At 46.2% G+C, this 21,750-nt stretch overlaps 1 protein-coding gene across 1 annotated transcript in view; it reads right to left on the bottom strand.

Annotated features, from left to right (window-relative positions):
* The window catches only part of COL26A1 (collagen type XXVI alpha 1 chain), a 166,378-nt gene that overhangs the window by 27,275 nt on the left and 117,353 nt on the right, over positions 1 to 21,750 (bottom strand). The window contains exons 5-6 of the mRNA XM_059487097.1: positions 14,570 to 14,631; positions 1,572 to 1,725 (exon numbers count right to left, since the gene is read on the bottom strand). Coding sequence (XP_059343080.1) covers positions 1,572 to 1,725; positions 14,570 to 14,631 — 216 coding nt within the window. The remainder of the gene's footprint in view (positions 1 to 1,571; positions 1,726 to 14,569; positions 14,632 to 21,750) is intronic.

The raw sequence follows: 21,750 nt of genomic DNA, 5'->3' as shown, positions 1-21,750 counted from the left end.
ATGTACATCTTTGACTCTGTGCTCAGAAAACACAGCTATGTAGCCTGACTGCAAGGCCTAGGCTCAGGGAAACTGATTTAATGAAGGACAGAGATAAGGAGGGGGGAGACAAAAGGTGATAAAGAGAGACAGAGGCTGCTGTAAGACCAGTCAACCTGACCTAAGAATTCTTTCTGATAAAGAAGAACCAGCAGCAAATGTCACTCGAAATTCATAAAAATGAATATGTATGAACCTATTGTGAAATTGTATGCACATGTATACAATTTGAGAGGGAGATAAAAAGGGACCTGAAGTTCCCAAAGGTACACATGTCTTTTAAGGAGAGTAATCTCCACATGGTCCAGCACTAGTAATAAACATACCAGCTTTACAACTTTCACAAAGTTGTGGAGTTTTTGGTTATCTCTGCAAAACAACAGGACCATGTGTGAGGAGCCTCCATGAGGACAGGACCTGGCATGGAAGGCCCAGAGCATTTTCCTGAGCTGGCGCAGCAAGTGCAGAGCCACTGCCACAGCAAAAATAAATGACATGGGTAAGGCAGAATGAGCATCTGATGGACACTGGGGAAGCTGCTCTCATTCAGCTCCTGGCAGCTGTGGCTGTGGTTCTGAGAATATTTTGCAGAACATATTGTTAGTGAACCTCCCTCCATGTTGTGGCATCATGACAAATCATAAACAGGGATGACATCTGGACTGTCTTGGTTGCTCCAAGTCTGCTGCCATAATAAACTGCCTGGGCCAAAAAAATGAAAAAAAAAATAAAAAAAGAAGAAGAAAAAAGCAAACCAGGCCCTAAAGAATAAAGGACTGCTCTGGGAGTAAGCAAAGCAACAGACAGACAGGGCTTTGGAAGGAGAGAGCAGGGATCTTGAAAAAAGATGGCAAGGTCAAGAAAATTCAATGTGTGGGGATTTGTCTGGCCAAGTGGGCTCACAGTGAGACTTTCTTATAAGTGTATTTTTTTTTCATGCCACAAGAGGGATCATAAAACAGCCCATTGCGTTTATGGCAAATTTAGAAAATATAAAGCAGACTGCAACTGATGCTGCTATTCATGGGAAAGTTTTTTGCCCTAATAAAACCAAGAATGACCCATGCAGCCCATTCTTCTACCCCCCAGCACTGCTCCCAGACCGGGAAACACAATTTGGTGCTCTGTAGGTAAGCAGGAACTGTCCCACTGTGATCCTGATGGCTCTCTGGAGTTTTCTCAGGAATGTTTTGATGTGTCCAGGCCTCAAAATCCTCAAAAAACTTAAAACAAGCCCACTGAAACACACAATGGCCCTGTTGGGGTTAACAGAACTCAAACAGACCCAAATCCAGCTCCCAGCAGATGTTTGTGCCAACAGAAATTGTGGCTGCCACAGGCATAATGCAGCTTGAATGGATTTTTCCAAGCACATCCCTGCTCTGCTCTGGCTGAACTCAGGGAAGGGCAGAGACCTCCCAACCCCTCTCCTCTGCAGCTCCCAATGATAGAGCAGACCCAGACTCCTTTCAGCTCCCCAAAGGCAGGGTGTTTGTGGGATGGGTGATTTGGGGAGAGCAGGCCAGCCTTACCAACAGCTGCCACGTTCTTCCTGAGGACGGTGCCGGGGTTCAGCAGGGGAAAGGCGTCGGGCAGCAGCTCCTGGTCCCACGTGGCCGTGGTGCCCGTGATGGGCAGGTTGTTCTCCAGGGCTGGGCTCCTCTCTGCAGCCTCCAGCAGCAGGATCTGCACAGGGCAACCAACACACACAGCTCAGCTGGCTCCCACAGCAAGGGGATCACAAGCCCAGGGTTGTGTTAGGTTGGAAATGGGGGTGTGAATTCTATTGCCATCTGTCAGAGCTGGGGCAGTCTAGGGATTTCTAGCTGGTTAGAGTGACTTTGAGATAAGTTAGAAAGTCTTTTTCCTCAGCCTGGTGCTTGAAGAAGGAGTCAGAGCTTTTCAGTTCTCGGTCTCAAGGTTCTTTATTGTATCTTATCTATAAAACTTTTTCTCCTGTCCAGCCGAGGTCAGCTCAGCAGGACAGACAGAGCCACTCTGCCTGCCCCAGGGTGGTGTTACCTTTTTATACTAAAAACTACCTGTACAATATTTACAATTACCTTCCAATACCTATCACCTATGTTAAACAGTGAGCTTCTACTCTAAACCAATCTAAAAGTGCCAACATCAGAGCAGAAGATGGAGGCCAAGAAGAAGAAGGAGAAAGGCAGGACACAGCCAGATCCCTCCATCTTGCCCCCTGAATCTCCATTCTAAAAACTCTAAAAATATGTTTTTCACCCTGTGATAAATTCACTATCATTCTACTTAAACTTGTGGCTTGCAGGTCTTCATATAAGGTTGGTAACTTTTTCCATGGGTCATAATCAAAACCACAGGGGCATCTTGGGCTCTGTGCCAGAGTCTCTGAGCCCCTGGCAGGGATCTTGGCAGTCCAGGACCGCCAGAGGGATATTCTGAATTCTGACAGGGCAGTTATCTTGTGTTCATTGGGCAGTTTTCTTTATCTCTCCCACACCAACCCTCCCTCCAGCAGATCTCTGCTGTCCATGGCCACTGAGTGTCCCTGCAGGGCTGATCCAATGCCAGCATCCCATGGGGAGATGCTCCGCCCAGGGGAGGAGCCAAGCATTCCTGCCTGGATCCAATCTGAGCCTGGCACAGCACAGCAGCCTTTGCCCCCTGCACTGCCAGAGGAGCAGCTTTCTGCTGCCCTGCATGGCCAGAGGGAGCCCAGGCCCATCTGCAGCAGCCCTGGAGCTGCAGAGGAAAACTCCCCCCTTGTGCAGGATCCCTGCTGCAGCAGAGCCACAGCTGGCACTGCAGGAGGGCTGAGCCCCCCTGGGATGGGGCTGGGACCCCACCCTGACACACAGGGGCAGGGACTGCTCTCACTCTGGCTGTGGTTTGTTTTGTATTACTGCATTTTCTATTTTTATTTTCTTCTCTAGTAAAGAACTGTTATTCCTACTCCCATATCTTTGTCTGAGAGCCCCTTAATTTCAAAATTATAACAATTCAGAGGGAGGGAGTTTACATTTTCCATTTCAAGGCAGGCTCCTGCCTTCCTTAGCAGACACTTGTCTTTTCAAACCAGGCCATGGGTTCAGCCCCCACATGGGCCCTTCCCTTTAGAGTTGGACTGGGTGGTCTTTGTGGGTCACTTCCAACTCAGAATATTCCATGATCTCTGACCTAGATGGTTTCAGACACAGTGTAAATTCCTGAGGAGGTCCTAAACTCCTCGCCAGACAGGGCTGGGAATAACTCTGCTTATAGGCCACAGGATTTTGGCATAAGAGTTTTATTGGTTTTAGGAAATCAGCGTCAATTAGGAAGCTGCTGTGTTAATTGTGAGTGTGTCCCACACACACCCTCCTTGGGGACGGCTTCAATACCTCCAGAGGGACCTGGCCTCACGTGGGACTGTGTCCCTGGTGAGAAACATGAGAGCAGGAACTGAAGCTGCTGTCAGGGACACAGCATTTCCCTGGTGCTCAAACCAGAGCCAGAAAATCAGGAATTACTGACAGATGGGATGAGGTGAAGGGCTGTACCTGAAAGCCCAGGGTAGCAAACAGAGGATAAGTACTGCTTGTAAAGGCACAAATATCAACTGAATTAAAGATGATGGAGAAGATGAAGATTTTAGAGAGTTGAAGTACTTGAACTTTGAAGCAATTAAAAAAAATAAAAAGCAGACTATTTACTCAAGGAGCTTTGCTTAGAAGCAATAGGATATTATTAAAACTCACACCTCTCTAGGCCTTGCAAACACACACCTGCAAACAAACCCACATCCCAGCAGGCATCCCTGAGGTGTTTGGGCCATTTACAACCTTCTCTCCTTGGCAAACTGACCCCATGTTCCCCATATGGTCCAGGCTGTCCCTCAGGCTCTGCTCCCTGCCCTCTGGTAGCCTCTATGAAACTGGGAGTTGGTCTCCAACATGGGAACATTTTTCCAGGCATGCAACACTGAGGTTTGTTACAGCATCATCTTTTCCTGTTTGAAAACCACCTAAGCAATACTAATTTAGGGATAAGGGAAATAAAAGGGAAACTCAAACTTTCCATTAAATCCCTAAAAGTTTCAGCCTTTACACACTGTGTTGTTTTCACATAATGAAGTCACACTGCAATTACAAATGAGAGTGACTTGGCTCCACTTGTTTGTTTTTAACTTGCAATTATTACAAGGTTTATCACTTCTTTATTGCAAGGCCTGGTGAGAGCCAGCATTGCAGCAGCGCCAGGAATGATGAACTTCCTGCAGAATGTACTGGCCTGATGGGGGTGAATCAGAAACTAATTAAACTGGGAGCTGGGTTAAGTGCAAGGCAACTGAACCTCACTCTTGCAAACAAGCAAAATTCTTCCTTTATTGCAAGGATCTTTATTTACAGATCCAGAGTCCTGCTTTCTGAGTACAAAATGGAGTAAGGTCACAATGCTTTTCTTCACCAGGTATGAGTGATGCCAGGCAGGAAGGAATCAGTTCCATCTGCCTCTTGTACTCTGTGCTCCTACCCAGTGATTTATTCCTCAGACTTTCCAGGAAACGTGTTATCAGTTCAACAAACACTTAAGCATGTGCCTTACCATAATTGTGCTCAACTTCCACTGCCATGGGACTCAAGTGTGAGCTGAAGACCTTTTCTGCTTCAATTTATATTATTTATTATATCATCCTTTCACTTCCCCAGCAAACATCTGGAGGTTGCCAAGATGTGCTCGGGTAGAGAGGCAGAATAAACCCTGGAGGTGGCAAATCAGAGGGGCTGCAGCCAGGGCAGGGTTGGGATGCTCCTGCTGAGAGGAAGGGGCACCCAGGGGCTGTCTTGGCCAGTGTTCTGCAGAGCTGTGGGAACAGGGATGTTCAATCCCTGCAGCCATGGTCAGGGCCCAGCAAAGCACAAGGGCCTGTGGCTCTGCCCAAGGTCGCATCTGGAGTGGAATGGCTCCAAATCATTTTTATGGGTGATAATAAAAATGTGTTACCACATAATCAACACAAAACAGTGGCAATGGTATCCTTTTCATTAAAACAACATGTTTGAAATGAGCACTCTGCTGATAAATGCTGTAAAAGCTGTAAAGCCATGCACAGGATAATCCAGCATGCGCTGTTATAAATTGACTATATATACTTTGCAGTCATTAAGGCTCAAACCATAGGAACAAGTTTATTTTCCCTGGGCATGAAATGATACAGGTCAGGAAGTCTCCAGACTTGAAATTGCTGAGAAATTCTAGTTTTTATGATTAGGACTGAAAAATGCCCAAAAGAAATAAAGCAGAAAGAGGAGAGCTCTCACATCCGTGAGATCCGCAGAGCCAAACTAAAGAAGGAGAAGCACAAGGGATTTAGTCACATTCAAAAATCTCAAACTACACACAGCTCTTTCAACAAGGAGTGTCCTCTCACAGCTCACACAGCACAGAGCACAAATGGGCTCCTTACACATTATTGCAATAGCACTGGAGCCATTCATCCACTTTCTGTCACGTTCTGTTTTTCTTTAGGCTGCCATTGCTGTAGTCAGGGGACTCGAGGAGAATTCCCACTTTCATTAAACAAAAAAAAAGAAAGTTTTGAGCCCTCTGAGTAAACTGCTGGAAAATGATACCACAGAGGCTCACAGCCAGAAAGAAAATTAGCAAAATGTGCAGTGTATTAAAGTCTCAGTACTAAAATCTTGGTATTTTCTAGTCAATAGGGTTGAGGTAGACAGAGGGATAGCATCAAGGGAGGAATGTGTGGTTTTCACAGGGAATCCTCATGGCAAGCAGTGCCCACCTGTGCTGCTGCTACAACTTCCAACACAAAAGTTCTGCCTCCATGAAGAATGGAGGCAGAAAAGATCCTCATGCCACCAGATAAATGAAGGGGGGAATGGTGGATGATGTCACTCACCAGCCAACCAGGGAAGGCAGAGAGGAGGGCAATGGTTGCTGCCTGTGATGCCAGGACAGCAGATCCTTGCAGGACACAAAAACCCCTTTTCTCCTCACCTTGCAATGTGCACTCTGAGTTGAAAGACAGCCTCAACTCAGCAAAACCCTCAAACTTTTGTCTTTTTGCACTTATGGAAGGAAAAACTCAAATCAGCCTAAATGGCCATGCTGAACTGGAGCCTCTGGCAAGAGAGGGTTTGTCTCTGGCTCAGACCCAGGTCAGACCCAGCTGAGCTGGGTCAGGAAGCTGGAAGGGACTGAGATGGAGCCACCTCTGCTGCCAACAGCACACAGGAGCTGTGCTGGCTGCAGGAGCCGCTCAGAACATGGGGACCATCATGGGGACCATTTCTTGTGCATCAGCTGTACTTGATGACAGATTTTCTGTAAATATGTGGGTTAACAGGTAGAGGACTAGGCTGCAGATTGCCAGTGCAACCATTAGGGCGTGGTCATGGATTCCTATCAGTGCTTCTATGATAGGTGAGGAAGCATCTTGGAAGTTGTGGGTGGTTGGCCACGTTTGGGTAGAGATGTGCTGGGTTTTCACCTGCAATTTAGTCTTGCAAGGCTGTGTGATTGTTTTACTAACATCTCTAGATGAGGAAGAAGCATAAGTGAGCGAGGCTCAGGGCCAGCTCCAGAGGCTGTGGGGTCACCCTGGGGCTCCCAGACCCACCAGGCCCCAGGGCAGGCTCTGGCTCCTGCTCCTCTCCCAAAGCCTGGCTGTGGATCCCGCTGTGCTCCCGGCTCTCCATGGGGACACGGGTGTTGTGTGCCTGGAGCTCAGGCCCAGCTTACTCAACACACCTCCTCCTTCTCCATCTGCCAGCATCAACTTTCTCAACTTCAGACAAATACCACATTTCTTGCATCAGATCAAAAGCTCAGGCCAGGGACAATGGAAATGGGAGGATGATTTTCATCTTCTGGAGATGTTCGGTGTCAGAGGACGTTTTTTGGCTTGTAGTGGCTTTCCAGAACCCTGTTTTTGTTGTTCCCACTCATCAAAAAAAAAAAGATTTCACAAAGGCAGCCTCCTCCCATCATCTGCTCACATTCCTGATGTCCTGTAACTAGGTAGGTGTTAGAAACAAGGGAAGAGCAGCTAGGCTTCCAAAGATTTAAAAGTTGATATGACAGAGCTCAGAATGCTTTTTTCTTTGGGTAAAAATCCAGATGAATATTATTAATTAATAAACAGGGGATATTTAGTCTCTTGAAGCATTGGTGGAATTAACTCCCTTCCATCCCTCTCTAAAAAGGAGGAAAAGAAACTGCATGAATCCAACTCATCAGCTAAAAATTCCAGTGTAAAGTAAAATTCCCTTGATCTTGTGGAGACACAAACTGATTAATAATGGTAAATTACATAACTTGTTCGACAGATCTTTCTTCATAGCAAATTATTTGGCAATATAAGAGTTTTTTAATCATTCATCAAGACAGATCTAAACAGGGAGTTTGACAAAACATGATGGGGAAGGTCTCTCTCTCAAAGTGGGACCTGTGAACACAAGGCTCCAGCACTGACACAAGTGCTTGGTTTCAAAAGCCAAAAGACATCCAGTAAGTGTCCACCAACATCTGAGGAACTGGCAGCCCAGAGAATCTGGGTGACTTCAAACTTAGAACATCTTAGAGGCTTTGGCCAAAGGGACAAGATAATTAGTGCATGGAGAGGTTGTTGTATTGATAAATTATGAGGGGAACACTAGCTGATGTCATTGTAGTGACTCAATGCAGAGCAAAAGGTGAGGTTTGTGTCACCAGATAATGCATGGAATAAAGAAACATGGATAAAGGCTTCCATCAGGTAGCACAGTCCCTGTTCTTTCTACAAAGAGACCAGATTTCCGAAATCAGGATGGAAAATGCAACTCTTTCCTCAGCAGGTACCCTCAGGAGGGGAATCAGGGCAGAGAAGACACAAAAGCCCAGCTGCCCTCCCAGTTCAGACCAAACACAGGCACTGTTGAGCAGCTCCTCAGACCCTGGAGGCTTTGCTTTAGAGAACAGCTGGAGGGAAGGATTGGCTGTGCTCCTGCAAGGCACCGGGGAGCTCCTCTGAATGTGCTCCCCAGTGGGATTTACTCTGCTGCTGAGACCCCAGCCTAACACAGGAGCCAGATGGGGAGAGGATCCAGCAATTCTGTACACAAAGCACACAAGGGAGCTCAGAGTGAAATTAGATTCACCATTGTGCCTTTAAAACACCATATAAAAACACATGGGAGCTATAACCATCCACCCTCAAAACCACTCCTCTGCCCCAGGTATTGCTGGGGATGTAGAAATACCAGGGATGTGGAACCAGCCCAGCCTGAGGTGAATTTAGTCTTGAGCAAGTGCCCCCTGTGCCCAGCAATGCCTTTGGGATCAGCTCAGGGGTCACCTCAAGCAGGCTCAGATGCCTCCAGTGCTCTTCTCCTCCACAGAGCTCTAAAAGCTGCTGGGAGAGAGCAGAACAAGGGAAAAGATGAGGACATTGGGCCTTTCCTGGCTTACCTCAGTACAAATTCAAAGAAAAAGGACCCAAAGTTGTTTTTATCTCATAGTGATACTTTACTTATGAAGCTCCCATAGAATTTCTGATTAGAATCAAGTAGAAATTCAAATCTTTGGACACCGAATTACAAAAGGATCTGATCACATCCCTTGGGCTCCTCACACACCTCCCTTGATAAAACCTACTGTTTGCCCAAAAATGTCTTTATCTTAAAAAATCCAAGCTTGTAAACAGTGTTCCCAGGTATTAAACACACCAAAAGTATCCCCTAATGTAGACATTGGACTTGCTTGGCAAACTTGAGTTGCGTGTCAGGAAAAGAGAATTTTGCGAAGTTATTTTATGAAAATATTAAATCCATTTGACTAAAAATGCCAAACTTGTAACTAAAAGACTTTGTGGGAGGGAATGGTGGATGAGGAGGCCTTTGCAGCCTTTTTGTTGTTCTGGCAAACGATTTACAGCATTGGCCAAACACATGGATCAGTCTTGGGGGACAGACTGCTCCTTCCATCCAACAGCGATAAGAAATAAGGTCCAAAAATCACTAGACTTTAGGGGGAAAGGATTTTAACCATCATTCTGAAAGACTGCAGGATGCCCAAATGAGAGAAGGGTCAGCACCCAAACTGCCTCATCATCAGGATTATTGCAGAGCAGCTAAAAACAGGAGATGGATGCAAAGTTACACAAAATTCAGTTTGCCGACCCAGTTTTGATTCGTGGTTCCTCCTTGTAAGAATCAGTTAGAAAGCTGGATTTTATTCTTAGGGATATTTGAGTCACTAAGTTACTCAAAACTCAGCATTAAATTAGAAATTTTACAGGGATTGATTCCACGTTGTTACTGCTACCAGAAACCAGCCAGTTATTACATAGCAACCTGTGAAACAACCCAAATTCTTCTTAAATTCAATGTACTGCTGGAGAAACAGATTCTGCACAGAGCCATTAGGAAAAAATACTAATACTAATACTAATACTAATACTAATACTAATACTAATACTACCACCTTCCTGTTCAGATAGGAAAGGAAATACCTGCTCATAGCTATCACATACAGAACATGGAAAATCCATGGAAATCCTTGAAGTATCAAGCAAGTGCTCATGTCCACCCTGCAGAGGCAGCAGCAGCCTCCCAGCCAGGCAGTTCTGGTTCCCCTCCCAATCTCTCTGCCATGTCACAGCACCGTGAAACATTTGCTATCTTCCAAATATTCCTCCCCTCCAGCAGGGAATTGTTTTATTGTCTATCAGAGAAAGGAAAGACAAACCCCATAAAACATCCCAGACAGCTGCCAGTATTTAATGTAACAGCCTGGGAAAAGAGAAATACAGAAACATTTCATACAATGATCCAAGTTATGATGTTTTACCATCCAAAGACAAGGTAGTGAAGGTGCTGTTGGTGATCTCTCCTAAATAAATGGGCTGATTTCAGAAAAATAGCAATGAATTGATCAAATTCTTTGCACTCTACAAAGATTTTCTTTAAAACCTTTCAGAATCTTCTGTGGGGGGGGATCACATTACAGGGGCTGTTTTCATGCAAAAACTATGCATGTCATTTATCAATCACACAATGAATCAATCAGACACTGGATGTGTAATGCTATCTCCAGGCATTAAAGCTGGAAGTGAAACGCCACAAGCTTCACAAGAGCTGTGTCAGGAGATAAAGCTGGCTTAGATCAGCTCAGATCAAGTACTGCACTCCAACTCCAGCCCAAACCTGGGATTAATACTGCCCAGAGCTCTGTGGTGGTGCTTATTTAGAGAGAATAGGAGAGGAAAATGAGCAGGAATTTGTGTGCAGCTGCCTGCAAATCTGCCTGCAAATCTGCCAGCCCCACTTGCAGTTCTGCCTGCATCCCTGCTCCCTTTCCAGCCCTTCCTGCAGCCCTTCCAGCCCTGCTCCCTTTCCAGCCCTTTCTGCCATGGGCAGTGCTGTTTGCACTCCCCAGGTTTGTCTGGGCTCAGTCCTGTGATACAGGAGGGCAGCACCAGGCTCAGGAAATTCAGGAAGGGCTGAAAACACTTCCCACTAAGGGGCTGTGCTGGCTGGAGTGAAACTTTGCTATGAAATAAAAGCAGAGTTTGCTCTTTGGGAAACCTTTGCTATGAAATAAAAGCAGGGTTTGCTCTTTGGAAAACCTTTGCTGTGAAACAAAAGCAGGGTTTGCTCTTTGGGAAAAGAAAGCAGGGTTTGCTCTTTGGGAAACCTTTGCTATGAAATAGAAGCAGAGTTTGCTCTGCTGTCCCACCAATGATGCTCTCATGGGGTTGGGGGTATTGTGGGGGTGTAAACTCAGATGTCACAGGAGATAAAAAGGGTTGGCATGTTGGGGCTTGGGGAAGGGGTGCTTTTCTTCCAGTCCACAGCATTTCTTGTCCTGGAGCCCAGGGTGGGCACCATCCTCCCTGGCACAGGTGCTGTGCCCTGTACATTTCCAGCTCAGCACCATCAATCAGGCTCAGAACTCTGGCACTCAGTGGGGCTGGTGAGCACATGAGCTCCATCCTGGGGGGACAATGTGGCAGCTGGGAACAGGAGATGAGGATGGAGCCTGATTCCATCTGCCCTCACCTCCCTGCCTGCAGAAACCCCTCCTGCAGGCACAAGGACATCCTGGGGCAGCACAGCAAGGTGTGAGGCACCTGAGGATTTGGTTCTGCTGCAGCTGAGCCATGGCTCAGCCTCTCTCCTCCCCAAGGGCAATAAAAGCACTGGTCCCTAATGACTCGTTTTTCATTCCATTTGCTCTGTGTTTATTTTTGCTTCTCACCTTCTGATCCAACTCTCATATTACTAAAATCAGAGGGTTGCTTTTATTACCTCATTTGGACACTGATCTTACAATTTGGATGAACCAGCTCACCCTTGTAATAGGAAAGATGAGACCATTGCTGGTTTTATCCCCATTTTTAGGGGGGCTGCTATAAAAGCTGAAGAGGAGTGGGAAAAGAAGAAATCTCAGGCTGTTTTTTCCCCTTGCCATCCCCTGAGCTCACCTTGGTCATTCTGGGCTGAAATTCAAAAGAGCAAAAGCAGCAAAGTGCCTCAACTTCAGCTCCCTCCAGAGGGAGCAGCACTGTGGCAGGAAAATCCAGCTCTGCTTGTGGGGAAGATGAAATTCCATATCTGCCTTTGCAGAAAAAACCTGCAAAAATCCAGTGGGAAACAGCCTCTGGCACAGGCAGAGATGTGTGTGCCCATCCCACCCTTCCTGGGCTCCTCAAAACAGCTTCAGGTTGTTGTGGTGAAATGGGACATTACAAGAAGACAGTGTGGACAGCTGAGAGACAACTTCACATTCAGACCATCAAACAGGAATCTTCCTCCAAAATCCAGAGCAGGAATGCAGACACCACCAAACAAACATAAGCACCTTTTAAATGATGCTGGCTATTGTTGAACAATAACAACTGAGTTCATTAGATTGCTACAGAGATCAAACTGAACTTAAATTAACCTTGAAAAAAGGGGGAATCAGCACATTTCTCCTGTGTACAGCACCAGCAGTCGTGTGCTGTTGCTTCACTCTCTCTTTCATTGCTACAGTCAATTTTTGCAAAGCATCCACAGCTTTTCAAACAAAGTGGAAGCCAAAAGATTGATAAGGACCTTGCTGGGCTGTGCTGCAGAAGGTCTCCTTGCAGACACATGGTCTTTAGTACTTCAAAAAGGAAGGCAATAACTCATTTTCCTCTGTAAAAGTGAACCCTTTTGATGAGCCTTGCTCCCAGCTGGGTCTGTGTGGGAGCAGAGGGAAGTCAGGAGGGAAACCATCACAGCCACAGCACCAAGTGCCTGACTGCAGCACTAAATCAGAGACACAGCACTCTCTGCCTGACTTCCCAAAGGGGTCTGGGCAGGTGGAACCTCCTTCCCCCTCCCCAAAGTCCTGCCAGGCCCCAGCTGAGCTGCCATCAGCCATTACACCTTGTTACCTGTGCAAACCCAGAGACCTGGGATATTTCTCTGTCTGCTCTGGGGTGCCCTGACCCACAGGGGAGCACTGACTTTGACCCTCATTCATGGAGAAAGTTTCCTAAACTCCAAAATAGACTGGAATCCACAAAAGTGTGAAATAGATTATGGAGAGCAGTGTAGGTGTATCACTTGGTGAGAAATTGAGGTTTTAGGATTTTTAGTGTGTTGTGGATGGAAGCAAGATGGAGGGCACGGTGTCGTCCTGGGTTTCTTCTTCTTCCTTCTTCTTCCTCCTTCTCCATGGGTTTGGGTGGCATTTTGTAATTGGGTGGAAAAGTCAGGATTGTGGGCTCTTTGGGATCAGTTATTGGGTTAAAAGGGAAATAATCCAGGTGTCAGTTCCTAATTGGACAGCTTAGCTTTAAAAGCCCTTGTACCAAGAGATTGTTGGCCATTTCTGTGGTGCTTTTCCAGCGTGCTGAGCCTGGTGTGGACAGTGTGCAAAACTCTAGATAAGGTAACAATAAACAAGAACCTGAAGACTGAAAAGATCCAGTGCATCTCTTTCCTGACACAAAACCACTCCAGGAGAGTCAGGGGAGTCCCTGGGAGGGCCCAGGCAGAGTCCCAGAAGTTGGGAATCAGCAAAGGTACCCTGACAGTTGCCACAGCAGTGCTGAGCAGCACAAGGCAGCAGAGGAGGAGTGATAGCAGGACAGGCAGGACAGACAGGACAGGCAGGACAGGCAGGACAGGCAGGACAGACAGGACAGGCAGGACAGACAGGACAGGCAAGACAGACAGGACAGGCAGGACAGACAGGACAAACAGGACAGGCAGGACAGACAGGACAGACAGGACAGACAGGACAGGCAGGATAGGCAGGACAGGCAAGACAGACAAGACAAACAGGACAGGCAGGACAGGCAAGATAAACAGGACAGACAGGACAAACAGGACAGACAGGACAGACAGGACAGACAGGACAGACAGGACAAACAGGACAGACAGGACAGACAGGACAGACAGGACAGACAGGACAGGCAGGATAGGCAGGACAGGCAAGACAGACAAGACAAACAGGACAGGCAGGACAGGCAGGACAGGCAAGATAAACAGGACAGACAGGACAAACAGGACAGACAGGACAGACAGGACAAACAGGACAGACAGGACAGACAGGACAGACAGGACAGACAGGACAGCCTCTGCTTGTCCTTTTCCAGTCACCCAGACAGAGAAAATCCTGGACAGCAAAGCAAGGTCCAGCCTGGGAGGGAAGGGCTGATTCACATCTCTCTGAGGCCAGGCCTGTGGCTCACCTGCACTCAGGACTGCACACACAGGGGTCCCTCTGTCCTGTCCCTCTGTCCTGCCCTGCAAGAGGACCCCCAGCTTTGAGGAGGCTCCAGACTTCATTTCAGCACAAACAATTCCCAAATTACCATAATATCATGTACTGGCCTCAAAAACACCACACAACCACCACCTCCCTCCACAAAGGTTTCTCCCTAAATTCTTTTATGTCATTGATAAGCATCAGTAAATGAATAATAACAGCAGTAAATGCCTTAAAGGGACCAAAGCATGATAAGTAGCAGCCAGGAGTGGGCTGCCACAGGAGGGACCACAGATCAAAGGGGAATGCTGACTCAGCTGCTTTGTTGCTAGACTGGAACAATTTATCTGAATCCCAGTAGGTAGAAATTAAAACTATTTGTAGGGGAAAAAAAACAAATTCACAATGTGAAGGTCTCCCCCTAATATTTGTCTCCACTAAAGTATGTATGAGAGCCTCCCACCCTTCAGAAAAGGGATAAAAAAAGCAGGACTGGATTGTACTTGAAGAAATACAGCAGAGCAGAGGGAGGGCAGGTGGGACAGGCAAACAGTGGTAAATAAACATGATGGCAACACTTGGCAAGGTGTTTCTGAGGTCTGAGCAGGATTTTGGAGGAGCTGGGCTGAGGCAGGGATGCAGCCATGTGGGAAGGGGAAGGAAGGAGCAGGGCGAGGGGCAAACAGTGCCTCATGTTCTGGGGCACAGCCACTGCCACGGAGAGAGGAGGAGGCACTGATCAATCCAGGCCAGCCAACTCGATGTGTTTTTCGCCAGAAACTCTTGGAAATGTTGGTGGAATAGAATAAAGGCAGCTCCTTACCTTGGCCTCCAGCGTGTTCAGCCTCTCGCTCATGTCAGCCAGCCTGGTGCAGTTCATGCACTCTAGAGAGAGCAGAACACACTCATGTCACAGAGAGAACAAAACACAGCCATGTCACACTGCCAGCTGCTCTGTGTGCTCACACACAGCTCCAGGCTGATCCCTTTATCCAGGGCTCATGGAAAAGTGAGTCAAGATCAGTTATGGAGCAAAATAAATATTCAAATCCAGTGCGCAGCTCACCAGGCACGTTACATGAACCTTGTTTGGGGATGTTCAGTGGGGCAGAGTGTGAAATGAAGGTCCCAAAATGCAGAAGGCAGATGAAATAAAAATCAGTTTTAAGATTTTTCATGCTGCCAACCAGCATGGCCTGCTGTCATAGACAGAGACACTTATCCTGCCACTGGTGCACGCTGGTGTGGTGGTGCAGACAACTTTTATGAAAAATCCTTTCTTTAGGATTTTTTCTCCTGAGAAGCTGAGAGGCCTCAGGAACAAAATGTAAACATTGATTATCTGCTGCTGTGGAATGCAACAGGTGCATCTGTGATTGGCCCATGTTGGATGTTTCTAATTAATGGCCAATCACAGTCAGCTGGCTCTGACTCTCTATCCGAGACACAAGCCTTTGTTATTCATTCCACTCCTTTTCTAGTCTTAGCTAGCCTTTTGATTAAATCCTTTCTTCTATTCTTTTAGTATCGTTTTAATGTAATATATATCATAAAATAATCAATCAAGCCTTCTGAAACATGGCGTCAGATCCTCATTTCTTCCCTCATCCAAGAACCCCTGTGAACACCATCACAGAAGTATTTAACTCTTGTGCTTCCACAGGGCTGGGAATGTTGTCCCACAGTTCCTGAGCCCCTACAGACTGCTCAGGTGCAGCTGAGGCTGCAGGGATGCAGAGGATGGTGGGGAAACCCAAAGGTTCTCTATGGCAAGGAATGGGTGAACATGGATTCTGCCCTGAGGGAACACCCCAATATTTGAGCTCTGCTGTCCCCCCAACAAGATTTGTCCCCTGTTGCACAAGGCCCCCCAGGGGACCTCTCCACTCTCCATCCCCAGTCTCTTGCTGGCTCTGTGGAGCACAATGCCTGCCCTGGTGGCTCTCAGCCATGCAAAGATTTGAGTGCATGGCTTGGAAGAACAGGAAGCTGGGCTGTTCCACCCACGTGATTTACAGGCTAAAAAGATTGTTTGAATGCTAACAGCAGCCCACTGCATCCACTTTCCAAAGGAATTCTCACACTGGCCCTCTGTGAGGAGCTGTGTAGCTTCCCAAAGGAGCCAGACATAGATTTTCCCCCTCATAATATACAACGTTCTGCAGAAAAAGCATCTGATGCTTCAGGAACACTCAGATGGAGGGATTTCCTCACAGGTCAATACTGACATGGACTTTATTTTTATTTTCTGCAATAGATCTTGGGCAATCTCTTTTGGCTTGAATGGACCCATGAACATGCAAGTGCCATAAGTGCACTGTCCTTTGGGGAAGGAAATGGATGAGGCTTGTTTGGTCTGGATCTGCTTGTGGTGTGTGAAACAGGGAATTGGTTCCTGTATGGAACTGGCTTCAGGCTTTTGATCTTGCTCATCCCCACAGAAAGATAAGAGTGAGTAAATCCAGTGCTCCCAGGAGCCAAGAGAGGCACCAGATGTGTTACAGAGCAAATAAAACACAGAGTCCTATTCTCACTTCTGCTGGCTTGCAGATATCAGTAACTCCCACAGGTTTAGAGAGACTGACTTGAACTGCCTGGAAACCATCTCTGAGATGGACTGAGCACTTCAGGTCCCTCTGGAGAGCTCAGCTCATTAAAAAAGGTGTTTGTACCACCCCTGTGCACAGGGATGAATCAATCAGCTCCCCAGGGGAAGGACAGGCTTCAGAACCAGCACCAGTCCAGCAGCTCTTTCTGCTCTTGAAGAGCATCTCAAAGAGCCCTCTCAGGTGCATTTGCAATAGGAAAGGTTTGATTGAAATGGACACAGTAACAGAAGAGGAAAGAACCCAGCAGTGTCACTGCATGTGATATTTGTACTAATGTGATCTTCATGTCAGTGATGTTGAAACAGCCTGGGTCAGAAATAGAACTACTTAAATTCAGGCTGGATTTGATCTCTGACCCTTTCTGTTGTGAAATGCCTGGAAACCCAGATCCACACCCAAGGTACTTAGACTGGGCCCAAAAGACATTTAAATAATCCAGAAAGTGGATATCTTCATGCAAAAGACCTTACTAAGGCAAGAGTCCTGCCAACAAATCCATGTGACATTTATTTATCTGACCAACAGGCAGACAAGGCTTTGGAAGGCAGAGATGAATGCTCAGGGCTGCAGAACTCTTCAGGGGCTGGAATCCACAGCTGTCCTTGCAGGAACACTGAGAATGGTGGTGACAAATCAAGCTAATAAATATCTTCCCTGAGCACGATGCTCTGAAGTATTTAGTGTCTGATCTTGATGGCTGCTGGTTCCAAGGCCTGGCACTGTGAAGCTGAATTTTCTGATCAGGGTGGAAGCAATCTGTGTTACTTAGAAGAGTTTGAGAATCTCACATCATTATTTCTCATGGAACAAATATAACACTGGGGCAAATGCACACACTCTCTGACCTGGGACTGCAGAGCAGACGCTTTCCATATCTGCAGAAATCCATCACTTGTTGCTACACAGAACCACAGTTTATTTCTCTTCTATTCCTAGTTGGCAGATTTGTATTTTTCCAGCTAAACTCTGAGAAAGGAGTTGTGATTTCACTCTACGAATCCCAACCTCAAAACACATGGTAGGATTTGTTTTAGAAATATTCCAGCAGGGAGGATAAATAATTGAGATAATGAACATGAGACAGTACCAGCATATCCTGTGACACCCAGTCTGTCTCCACAATAGACTGTCCCAGCACATCTCTCCCTTCCCATTCCTCCTTTCAGCTGGAATGCAACTGCAGGAATGGAAAATCCTAATGCAGAGAAGAGATGGAAGACTTCACATGCTGGAAAATAACAACCAAGGTACTCTGTACCAGCTGTGACCCCCTTAACCCTGACACAAAAGTTGATATTTCAACCCATCTTTGATTAAAGATCAGCCTCCAGTGCTGCAGCTTTGCCAACAGGAGATGATCTGAGCACTCCAGATCTGAGCTGAGCTTCCAGTCTGGATACACCCCTGAGAGTGACCTAAAGCAGAAAGTGATGACTTCAGGTTCCTTGTTAACCTGGCACTCCTGCTTTGTTAACCTGGAATTCCTGCTTTGTTACCCTGGCACTCCTGCTTTGCATAATTTCATTATTAAATAGTTGCACACTTCAGTTTCTCAAGCCTGGAAGCCCCACAAGTCTTCAAACTCCTCACTCAGTTCCTAACAAGGACAGTGTGGTAACTGCCTGATACCAGCAGGGCTCTGATGATTTCAGCACTGTTATCACAGTGGCACTGGGGGCAGTAAAGGAGGAACCAGCCCAGCTTTCAGCATGAGGCACAGGTCAGTTTTGTGTGAAAAGGCAAAGAAACCTCCTGGCACCTCTGCCCCATTTCTCAGCTCTGACAGCCCACACTCATTTGTACACCCAGAGTCTCTGCAGAATAGTAAAAGAGCTTTTGGTTTCCCCACAGCCAGATGCTCAGTAGATATAAATTGCACAGCTCAACTGAAGTCAAGGGATCAAGGCTCTGTCTCTCTTTTTCTTGATGGATTGCTCCAAAATTTGTGTTTCAGAGGAGGTGGTTTATAGCATATGAAAGGGGGGAGAATTCTGGAATCACAAAGCCTTTGTTTAAACAAATAAAGTCTTTGCAGCCAGTTTTTTTTTCAAGACCATATTTTGCTATTACAAGAAACTTCAACCTTGCAGTGCAATGGGGCATAGCACACAGGCAGGCCCAGGGACTGAGAATCACATCTGCAGTTCATGCTTCAACCTGCTCAGACTCCAAACAAGGCACTTCCCCCCTCCCGGGATCACTTTCCTTTCATCCATTGTTAGCTTCATGTAAAAGCTTAATGTAAATGATCCAAGGTCAAAGGATGAAAAAGGACCAAATGTAACATATATGCAGAGAAACAAATAAAATATTAATTTTTGTGCCACAATTTGCCTGGCAGCTCTTCCCTGTCCATCTGATCTAGTCCAGCACTTCCATTGCATGGCCATGCACAAAGAGAAGAGGCTGGGTGATCCCAGGGCAGGGCAGCAAACCAGAACTGCCAACTGCCCATGCTGGAGCTCTGGGGAGGCAACAGCAGCTCCATGGAACTGAACACAACAGCTCTGAGTGTGCAGCAACTGCAGCATCAGCTCCTGCAGTGCCACAGCCACAGCTCTGCCCTGACACATCAGTGACACAGCTCAAGAAGGTCCAGCTGCAAGAACATTTTGTCTGTCAAAGCAAGCAGGAGAGCAGTTTTTCTCAGCAGACACCTTCCCCCAGGACAAGTTCAGAGCAGTCTCTGAGCAAATCTGGAAGAACTCAGCTAAATTCATCCAGTGCACCATGTTTCTTTGCAAAGAGATGAACTCAAAACTCCCAAGGGAAATAGGAAGCACCATTAACTCTGTGATCACCCAGGATCTCATGCACTGATGTTTTATTGGACACTCCTGAGAGAATCCACCAGACCACTGACCCTTCCATCTCCTTACTGCCACACACATTGGACACTTTAGCCAGAAAAAGAGCAGTGACACTTTCTGACACTGGCACAGGAGGAATTTCAAGTCAAATTCCACAGCAGAAATATGAACATGGATCTTCTGTGCCTACCTAGGTGGCCCCAGCTGGGGGACAGCCAGCCTGGGCCTGCATCTCCACCTCTCTTTAATTTGTCTGATTTGACCCTTCCAGCCTTTTTACATGGTTACTGAGTTTCCTTAAGTAGTTTATGTTCTGGCCCTTTGCAAAAGCTTTCGCCAGTGCCTGTGAAGGATAGCAGGCCCAGGCCATAAATCACAGCCAACCTGGGATCTGTTTTTTCAACACATTTCCTTTAATGAGAGTCAGATGTTGTCTAGATAGGCTTTATTAATTGTGCTTGTTTAGAGCAGGCTGTGTGTGACTGGGTTTGAGCAGTGAAAGGCTGACAGCAGGCAGGGAGGGGATGGACACCTCTGTCACCCAGTAGCCTCTGGCCTGAGGAGCAAAGGCTCAGCAATCAAAGGGAGGGAAGGGCTCTGACCCTGGCCACAGCTCCAGTCCCAGTAAAGCCAGAGCAGGAGCTGTTTCTGCAAGGGGAAGCTCTCTGAGTTTTGTTTAGTGTAGGATTATTAAGACTCCACTGCTCTGTTTTTACTGCCCTGATATTTATTTGCTGTGTGCATTGTAAACCACAGAACATCCTCAGCTGGAAGGGACTCAAAGATCATCCAGTGCAGCTCCTGGCCCTGCACAGACACCCAACAATCCCACCCTGGCATCCCTGGAGTGGCGTCCAAGCTCTCCTGGAGCTCTGGCAGCCTCGGGGCTGTGCACTCACTGCCTCTTCTCCCAACACTTCCCATGTCCAGCTGCACCAAATCTGTGTTCTGGCAAACCTTGCAGGCTCCATCCTGGCCACAGCCTCGCCTTCCACCCTGCATTTACACTTCTGTTCACTCAGGACTGGGACTCTGATCCTTTGGGTTCCTTCCTGCTCAAACCATTCTGTGATCCAGGTTTCCCCCCTGCATTTACACTTCTGTTCACTCAAGGGTGAGACTCTGATTCTTTGGGGTCCCTCCTGCTCAGACCATTCTGTGATCCAGGTTCCACTCTGGACTGGCAGAGCCCCACAACATCTCACTCATCCTGCTCATCAGCACAATTAAAACATCTCCCACATCAGGAACCTGGAGCTCAGAGCAACTTAAAGATGGTATCTTTGATCAAAGTGGGTTTGTTCTTTCCCACAGTTTTCACATCAGGATTTTGCAGGCTGGAATGTTTTATCTTCACCTGGAAATTGTGAGTTATTAGGTTGCCTATCAATATGAAACAGAACACCTCCAGAATATTTCTGCCTTTTTACCTTCATTCCAGATAATTCACCATCTCTGCTACGAGACCCCAATCACTGCCAAAATTCCCCCATTTGCAATGTCTCTCATATCTCTGTTATAACAACCCTTCCCCTTAACTTTACTGGCTATCTTTAAAAAGCAGCTCAGATTTCCTTTCTTATGAGAACTGCTATCTGATCCTTTTCCTCTTGTAAAGTGTTCATACTTCATTTTCATGTCTACTTTCTTCTTTCCCTTCTTAAAGAGGAAAAGGTTTTTTTTTTTTTTTTCCCCATAACCAAACAATAAATGTTTTTTCATTATCAGGATATTCAGTGATTTTGAAATGTCTATAAGGAAAACCTCAGCAAAACCGAGTGAAAAGCAAGTTTACCACAAAATGCAAATTACTCCAAGTTATTGGAGTAAAAACTACAATTCAAGAAGCTACACAAAATTTGTTACATTGTTGCAAGTGAAAAAAATAGGTGAAATTCTTTAAAGTTTTGCAACATTATCTCTAGGGGTTTTTATTAAATTATTTTTCATACCTTCTGAATTAAATGTTTCAGCCTTAAGTTTTGAATAGCATTTTTTTCAAATCTTGCTTAAATTAAAAATAAATGAATATATTATACAGTCTTAAGTGAAAATAAATGGTTTTGTTTGGGTCAAAAGAAACAATTCTGGTTGACCCAAACCCATATTTTAGTTATTACACTGTGTCAAAACCTGAAATTTTTCCATTTCAGATTCTCCCAAATAATTTTGCTTTCCTTTTTTTTTTTTTATTTGGCAAATCAATTCAAAACCCCTCCATTATACCCAGGTCTATTCTTAAACACTCACCTTGTTTTATTTAAGATTTCACACATGCACATTCCCACCCCAGTCACTAATTTTATCCACAGTTCCTCTCAGCCTGGGGATTTGTGCTCTTCCCCATCCTGCTGGTGAGGCTGGTGCTCTGTCAGCATTGGGAATTTGATCAGGATCATTCATTCACAGGGAACCCTCAGCTGCGAGATCCATGTCCAATCCATCTCCATCTGCCAGAGGAACGTTTAGCAGGGAATGGCTGGGTTTTGATGCAACATTTTTGGATAGAAATGCATCATCTTTATTTTTACAAGGACATTTCACTAACACACCCTGACTGAGGTTACCCTGAAAACAAAGATTTT

Source organism: Ammospiza nelsoni, chromosome 21, assembly GCF_027579445.1.
Source record: "Ammospiza nelsoni isolate bAmmNel1 chromosome 21, bAmmNel1.pri, whole genome shotgun sequence".
NCBI classification, from domain to species: domain Eukaryota; kingdom Metazoa; phylum Chordata; class Aves; order Passeriformes; family Passerellidae; genus Ammospiza; species Ammospiza nelsoni.
Note: the sequence above shows the minus strand (reverse complement) of the source record. Positions and strands in the feature narration are given on the sequence as shown.